Source organism: Sinocyclocheilus rhinocerous, unplaced genomic scaffold, assembly GCF_001515625.1.
Source record: "Sinocyclocheilus rhinocerous isolate Xijiao unplaced genomic scaffold, SAMN03320098_v1.1 scaffold2386, whole genome shotgun sequence".
NCBI classification, from domain to species: Eukaryota; Metazoa; Chordata; class Actinopteri; order Cypriniformes; family Cyprinidae; genus Sinocyclocheilus; species Sinocyclocheilus rhinocerous.
The window spans coordinates 305905-314743 of record NW_015623807.1 but is presented as its reverse complement, the minus strand read 5'-3'; the positions used below and the strand labels follow the sequence as shown (position 1 = coordinate 314743).

Genomic DNA, 8839 nt, shown 5'->3' with positions numbered 1-8839 from the left:
AAACAACGGTCAAGAATTAGAAGTACAAAACGAGGATTTGTAAAGAAGTATGTTGGAGGATTTCGATATAAGCCAAGAGGAGACTTGTTTTCCTTTGCTAAAGTAAGGAAACTTTGCTTCCTTTGCTCCTATAAACAAACTCGCGAGACTAGCATACCTCAGAGGCGTGCGCGCTGCGCATACGTGCTGCGTCATCTGCCGGAACGCCTTCCGCATATGAAAGATAACGGAAGTGAGAGAAAAGTGTTTATTACGTTTGAAATATGGATATTTTTCTGACAAAAACGCATGGATTTGCTACAGGAGGCCTTCATTCACCCCCCGGAGCTGTCTGCGGCACGGTTTATTATGAATGCGCGAGCTTTATTTGACCACTTGTGGACTGTTCAACTGCAACACCCGCTGACTGCAATGATAGAGCTTGGAATTAGCCAGGACAATTTTTAATATAACTCCGACTGGATCCGTCTGAAAGAAGAAAGTCATATACACCTAGGATGCCTCGAGGGTGAGTAAAACACAAGCTATTTTTTTTATTTTTGGGTGAACTAACCCTTTAAGACGGTTTCAGCCTGATGCGCGGCACGCACCTGCTTGTATAGCGACTGACTGACTAAACTTTCGCGCCTTGTGCTTAAACAATCAAATACACAGTTATGTGTCAAATGCCCGTCTTTGCGAGTATCCTCGTAAACACAGTTATTTGGGGGCCCAGTGAAGTCTTAATGCGGCCCTGTTTATAACATATAGCCAAATTAAGCAACATGACACGACCAAGTGCAGTTTTTTCCTGAAAACCAGTACGATTGCAAATTTGACATTGCTTTTATACAAGAGTTCAAATGACTAGTTAATATTAAGTGACTTACATTTTAGTACAACATACAGAACAGCCGCGCATCTCTGAGCGACACACAGCGGTGTTTCCTTACTGAATGATTCAATGATTCAGTGACTCATTCATAAAGACAGGCACTCGCTTCATTCTTGAATGAATCAGCCGTCTGAATCAATCGTTTGAATGAATGACTCAATTACTCACTTGCTTCCTCCTACTGGCGGTTTACTTTCATATTTAAAAGTAGCTTATCTTTGCATTTTTTCCAACATTTCATATTTCTCTCTCTCTCTCTCTCTATATATATATATATACTGATTTAAAACACTAAACTCAACATTATTTATGCTGTTGTAATTTTGCAGTGTAAATGCATTCATGCTACATTTCAGCTTCATTAAATTGTCTGTGTAAATGCATCTAAATGGCACTTCAGCTGCTTCTGTTTCTTCTGCAGGGGAAAGATCGGTTTTGTTAATACTGATTTCATTTGATTGGTAACAGCCCTATAGTGTCTTATTATATTAAGTGAAACTATTAATAAAATGTAAGAATTTGTTATGAAAAATGACGCATGCATTTATTAAGGTTAGGGGAAAATGTCCTGGAAATCAATTTAAATAAATTTTAGTATGCAGTAACTTTAGTCATATAAAATGTAATTTCCCAACAACAAAATTGTGGCCAGTGAAAATGCTGAGTGGCTAATTTTGGAAAACCACTAGCCACAGTGGCTGGTGAGCAAAAAAGTTAATGTCAAGCCCTGTATAGTGAATATTTGTATTTGTTGCAGTTAAGATGTGTTTAACCGGAGTAAGGTGGCGGGGGTGCTTGGCACGTGTCAAACACTAGAAAGGGGTGCACGCTGCAAAAAGTTTGGGAACCAGTGTTCTATCTGAACATGCATTTACTCATCTCACTCACACAGAAACAGATTTATTATTCCTCAAAATGAATAAAAACTGTGAAATGCACACTCAGAATATGATGCTGTAATAATTAAATATGTTAATTAGCACAAATATCCTTTATGTATTTAATCCAATTTTATTAACCAATGACTTTGCTGCTGACCTTCGATGATCCAATTCAACCATAATAAGCAAACATGACTTTAGTTAAGCATAGTGTTGAGCTTTCTTCTCTGCGTTCTTCATGCAATCCAGAACAGCAGCTCAGCTGAAAGGTTTGTTTGAGCTGCGGTCTCTACTGTACAGACGTCAATTTACATTTCCTTCAGCCTGAGGCTCATGCATTTCACTTCTGGTGTGAATGGCCTTTTACATTTGCCAAAAATATAACTCTTTTTATACTAAAAACAATCAAGCGCAGCCCATATGAGAAAAAGTCATGCTAAAGTAACGTAACGCATTACTTTCCATAAAAAGTAACACAATTAGTTACTTTTTAGGGAGTAACGCATTATTGTAATATTGTATGCATTACTTTTAAAAGTAACTTTCCCCAACACTGGTGGTGAATAATGTTAGAAACACAATGAAGCTGAAAACATGTAAGCTCTGCATTAATTAACAATGAGCATGTGCATTTGCTACAATATAGTTAATAAAATACAACTACTCGTTGTTCTTGTTTGCTCAGATCTATTAAATAATACTAACAGATACAACTTTTTTATTTTAAAAATGTATTAGTAAATGTTTAACTAACAAATGCTTTAGAAGTCTTTTTATTGTTAGTTCATGTTCACTAATGTAGTTAACTGTTAACAAACAGAATCTTGTTTTATAATGTACCGTTTTCACAGCTTTTTGGTCTCACACTTTTAACCTTGTGTTGGAAACCATCTGTTTAAAGATGCTGAGAACTTCCTCTTTGTCTAAAGGAATGTCCCTCTTTATGCCAAATATCAGCAAATCATGCTTTCCTGTGCACAGAGACTCCTCAGTCTGGACTTCACCAGCATGAGCTGTGAGGCTGAGCGCTCCACTGTGGCTGTGGAAACTGCTAGCATAGCTTAAATTTCCACCAGCTGATGTAAGGCTGGGAACACAAGGTGAAGTCTGTTTTCTTTAAAAAACTCCAACACTACTTTGGCACTTTTCACTGGGCATTGGCCAATCTGTTTATGCATCTGTGCATGGAGTAACTTTATGATCTTGTAAGCTTTTTTTTTTTTTTTGCATCTTTGGGTTCTCTTCAAATGGCTATGAAGTACTGCAGTGATGACATATTTTGGTAGACCAACCCAAAATCACCCTGATCCTTCAACATTGGCCTAACAGGAGTTTCCATTGGCTTTATTTTTTTTGCAGAGAAAAAGCTCTGTGACCAACAAAAGATTATTATTCTTACACATTTTGTTCATCATGACAATCTTCACAAATGAACACAACTGAATCATGAATATTGAAGCCTAAATACAATCGCCAAGACAGAAGTAAAAAGCTAAAGTTAAACTACACCACAGTCACATGCATGGGCGTCATGCACTCATTATTTTTGAGGGGGCACGAGTTGGGGGGGTCGTCATGTGACACACAGCAGCCACAACAGCACTTATGTTTTGCACATTTGCCGAGGGGTATGCAAGATCAGTGTCGGTGCCCCCCTGTATTCTAGTAGCCTCTAACACTAACTCACGCAGAAAACTTTCTGCAAGTCAATGACCAAAAAGCCCAAAAATTCCGTAAAATTTACGGTAAAAAGCCGGCAGCTACAATTTAACGCAGGGAATTCTGGGAATGTCAATTTACGGTTATTCACTGTAAATTATACAGTCTTTTTCACTTCCAAAAACGGTATACTACCGTAAAATTAATGTTCAATACATGTAATGTCCAATACAGTTTTTCACCGTATATAGTAGGGGAATTTACCATTAACCATTTAACAGGTTTTTACTGTAGCATTTTTACAGTCTTTTACCGTTAAATTCACGGTAATTTTTTACAGTGTTTAAACCCCCTTCCCCCTTTTTTAATACCATAGGGAAAAAAGTGAAAAGTAAAAACAAGAAAAAAGAAAGAAAAGTGTGTCACATAACATCCCCTTTAACTCATGATGGCAGACCCCAGATAGTAGAACACTTTTTTATTAATTTTTATTTTCAAACACATGTAATATTGCTCACTTTTTAGTTAGGTAATTTGAATAGATATATCATTTGCCTCAAAATTATTAATATTTTTGCACATTTTTATATAGTACAATTTATTTTTAAGGACATCTGCATTTTTGTTTTCATTTTTACTTAAAGAGATAATTCATGGAAAAATTGCCATGCTAAGTGGAAGATTTATTTTCGCCTGGTAGAAAAAGAAACACTATTAAAATGAATGTCATGATTCCCACTATGGCCACTAAATGACAGCAGTTATTGTCTCCTTTACCATTTCCACTCTGGAATATACAGTAGTTCTTTTCACGTTTTGCTAATGGATTTATATTTAGACATTATAAAATCACTATTATAACATTTAAAAATATATTTTTTTGTCAAAGTTCAGCATTGTTTTGTATTGAAGTATGAAGTAGCAAGAGTTTTCAACTCATTGAATCTACTTGAATTACACAGATGGCCTATTTTGAATTTACAACGGCAATTTTCAGTGAAAAGTGGCTAGTTTGTATCCTTGTTTACAATCTTCTCAGTTTCTCTCAAATGTAAATCAAATGCCCATTCACAAACATGTGCCCCCCACCACACAAATAAATAAATAATTAATAGAGATACTCAGAAATAAACTGATATTAATCACTTTGCCCTCTTATACAGTGGCAGAGCCAGGATATTTTCATAGGGGTGGCACAGAAATCTTCATTATTTCAATATAGAAATGGATTTGACTATAAAGTATTGGACTGTTTTAGTGCCTAAAACACAACTGAATACAATTAATTTGCAGGCCTACTTAATTGTAATTGTAAGTTGTGAATTACATCAAGTAGCTTAATACTGAGTGAATGACCATTTTTGTTTTATTTTTGCATTACCTAGGCTCAAGGTATTTTAATAAAAGGGCTCACTATAGCTTTATTGCTCAGTAAGCTTGGTTCTGGGTCTTAACACCCCCAAAATCTTTCCACTCATGGATGAGACATGCAGACAACTATAGTCAACCTACATTGAATTTTATATAATCAATGAACTCTGAAAAAGATATGTTTAACATTTTATTAGTTGTCAAAATGAATCGCAGCACTTTTGTCATACCTAAATCAAGCTCTGCACAAAGGAAAATAATGTAAGAATGTAAAATGAGTTATTTCATGCATTTAAATATGGTTTCATTTTCATACTTTACAAATTAATGAAAAATTAGCGCGTATTTTCTAGTACATTTAACTGCACTGTGCTCACATTTGGCCTTATTGCATTTCTTATCGAATTGCTTATTCAAATAAGTACCTACTCAATGAGCATGCGATTTCAGACGCAGCCCAGGTTCGTGTTGGAGCAAGGCTAAACTAATCTCTGTAGGACTGTGGCCCTTCAGGACGCTTCAGGAGTTCAACACCCCGGGTCTTGACGGAACTGGACTACATCACCCAGCTTTGTATACAAGCCACACTCGCCGTCTGAAACCGCTGACAAAGGCAAGTGTGAATGTGAAATTAGGGCTCTATGTGAAAAATGTAAATATTTGTAATACACTTTGGGCCTGCAGTAATTCAATGGACACAAAACCTTAAAATCCAAACCTCCAGAGTCAAAGAATAAACAGAGATTTCAGCAAATCAATATTTAATCCTCAGTTCACATATGATCAGATTCCCACATACACATTGTCTAACAGCTTGTTTTGTACACGTTACACCTGATCAGATACCGATTTTTGTCCATCTACAAATATAAGTTAGTGCTGTACATTACTTACCAATTATTGGCATGAACTGACATGAGGGAAACGTCTTGTAAACATTGGCTGTTTCAAGTTATAACTTTACAGTCAACATGTCCTGGCAGCAGAATGAGAGGGAAAATATCTCTATACAGTTTTAGAATTTTTTTGTGTTCTGTACATTAGAATGTATAAGGCTTCTCGAAGGATGGATATGCATTTGGAGCAGACGTGCTCTTGTTATTCAGACATCAACATGAACCCACGGATTGAAGAATGTTTGGAAAGGAAATACCATCTTGCTCTCAGTGTTTATGCAATCAAGCATAATCTCTTTCTGAAAATACCTCTTTATTTCTTTTAGTCTAGTAAATCTGCCACAAACCCTTTAACATCAAGGTGTTAAGGTGCTAACCTTTACAATAGCGCAGTATTATTAATATTAAAATCTGAAATCGATAAATCTCTGAATAAGTTATAATTACTGAGAAGTGCTCTGTCATTTGGAACAATCAAAGGTCAAAGATTTGATCATAAAAGATCACATTAATATGAAATCTCTTCAGATTGCAAGTTTTCAACAGATCAAGAAATATCAGGGTTAGTTGTGATCTACATATAGTTGATATAGAGTGAGTTAAAGGGACAGTTCACCCAAAAATACATTTTTCTCATCATTTACTCACGTTGTTCCAAACCTGCATAACTGACTTTTTTCTGTGCATCATGAAAGATATTATGAAGGATGTTGGTAACCAAACAGTTACAGTTCCCATTCACTGTTTTCTTGTCCATACAATAAAAGTCAATGGGATCCAGAACTGTTTAGTTGCCAACATTCTTCAAAATATGTTCTTTAACGTTGCACACAAAAAAAAAATCAGTCAGTCCTACACTCTCAGAGAAAAAAGGTACAAAAGCTTGTCACTGGGCTTTCACTTTTGTACCTTTTAGGTATTAATATGTACCTTTATGGCACCAGTATGGACCCTTTAGGTACCAAGGTGTATCTTTTGAAAAGATACTGCCCCATTGACAGATTATGTACCTTTTTTTCTGAGAGTGTATGGACTTGTATTGGACCAAAATGAGGGTGAGTAAAATACGACAATTTGGTTGAACAGCTGACATGACAATCAGATGCTTTTTCTCACTTTAATCTCGAAAACTGTCTGTTGTCCAAAAGATGTTACCAGTTTGATTATTATATTATTTCATAGCTTTTAAAGCATTGCCACTAAGTTATCATCACATTTTTGTCCTCTATACAATAATCATGACTTTTTCCTCATCTACTTTGGCTAGAATGAATATCAAATAAATGATTCTCATTTCGAAGGACATAAATGCCAACGGAAGCCCGTTTAGCTGCGACTATATAGTTTAAGTTAATGGCTCATTATTATGTGATCCAGGCACATTTCCCTGACATGGCCATGGTGATAAGACTGACTAGAAAGGAGTTTTATAAGACAACAGTTTAGCAAAAACAGGAGTTGTGACAGCCGTCAGCTGACGAGAACGGAGCCATGCAGCATTTAGATCAATTAAAAACAACGAGGGGCGTTCTTCTTCAAGACATTCACGTTTTGATGTTCTTTTCTGTCTTAAAACGTCTGCTTTAAATGACAGGGTTAGTTTAAGACAACATGGAGCTTGTGAAATGCCAACAGGTAGATATTTGAACTTAAAAGGATTAAACAATTCAGGATATCTGCATAGATGACTCTGAGAGGCAGTTTGTGGGAGCTCACCACTTCGTTTCCAAACTACTGCCTTCAACACAGTGATGGTCGAACGGAGTCTGTCCTGGAACATTAAAAAGCTTTGAGTTTCACATCACTCATTGAGAAGTGATCTGGCTGCAGAAGTCCTGGGGCCCTTTTTAGCGTGTCGTATTTCCAGATCATGTGATCTGCCATTGTGAGCACCTCATAGAGGTAAACTTAATGCTCCCCGTTACTAATGACGAGCACCTCAGGGCCAGCTGTGGTAGCTGGGATGCGGGGCATCTTCTTAAGCGGGCTGGGAATATGCTGAGAAAGACAGAAAACACAATCAGCCACACACAAAGTGCTATAGGTGCTGTAAATATCCAGAAGAACAACAAAGTGCATTAAATAATAAAACTATTTGCTCTACAAACCAATGTGTTTGTTATTATGACGACAATACATTAAAATACCAGTTTGCAATATTAGCCTGTTTTTGAACCGCTATAATAACTGGAAGCGAATGACACTAGAAGCTACGTATGGCTGCACCCACACTTGTGTTAAAAAACAGGTGGATAGAGGAAACTATTTTAACAATGACAAACATGGCATACAGCCTACCTCAGCCGCAATGCTGGAAGCGAGGAGTCCGGCCTGCAGCGGTCTGTCATCGCTCACCGAGCGCCTGGCGTACTGCCTGCGATGCTTCTCGTCCACATGAGTGAGGTACCATGTTCCTGGGAAGAGTTCCTCTACAGAGCCTTGAGGGATGTAGTTTGCTGTGATAATGTGAGAAATATCACATCGTCAAACAGTTCCAAGATTTCAATGAAGACAAAACGATTGAGAGAAGAACAGAACGCGGACGCTTGCTTACCTAAATGGTGGGTTTCTTCTCTGAGCTTCATGTTCTGAGCAAAAACATCTGGTGAAACCTTCTTTCTGGAGTCCAGTCTGGCCTGCAAGTCACACAGGCTGGAGACCAACTTATCCAGAGCAGATCCTTATCATAAAGATGTACATTAACAATCACTGAGTTATCAATCGATGGGCGGTACGACTAGCTTATATAACTGTAGGCAGCTTTGCTGATTATCATGGGAGAGAACACCACACTGCTTGTGTTTATTGTAGACAAGATGGAACTATGTGTCTGCGGCCAAACGTCTGCATATATCACAGAGTCTTTTCTTTTTAAATCAAGTGCAGCTGTTTTGGCAATTATGTCACTTTTTGCTTAATAGTAGGTTAATTCTAAATTAAAGGGGTGGTTCATTGCGATTTCACTTTTTTAGCGTTAGACAAACAATATCTGCAAAGTTACGAAGCTGAAAGTTCAATGCAAACGGAGATATCGTCTTTTAAAATTCTGGCAGTTTAATGCCTACAAAAACGGCTGGTAGGGACTACAACGAGTTACTTCCCGGGTTCGTGACATCACAAACCCAGATAAACCCCGCCCCCGGGAACACGCAGCAAAG

At 37.3% G+C, this 8839-nt stretch overlaps 1 protein-coding gene across 4 annotated transcripts in view; it reads right to left on the bottom strand.

Annotated features, from left to right (window-relative positions):
• Positions 1 to 6587: 6587 nt before the first annotated feature.
• The window catches only part of LOC107737058 (hydroxymethylglutaryl-CoA synthase, cytoplasmic-like), a 12515-nt gene continuing 10263 nt past the window's right edge, over positions 6588 to 8839 (bottom strand). For all 4 annotated transcript variants that reach the window (XM_016548472.1, XM_016548482.1, XM_016548464.1 and 1 more), the window contains exons 8-10: positions 8236 to 8361; positions 7980 to 8137; positions 6588 to 7679 (exon numbers count right to left, since the gene is read on the bottom strand). In XM_016548472.1, coding sequence (XP_016403958.1) covers positions 7590 to 7679; positions 7980 to 8137; positions 8236 to 8361 — 374 coding nt within the window. In that variant the 3' untranslated portion in view covers positions 6588 to 7589. The remainder of the gene's footprint in view (positions 7680 to 7979; positions 8138 to 8235; positions 8362 to 8839) is intronic.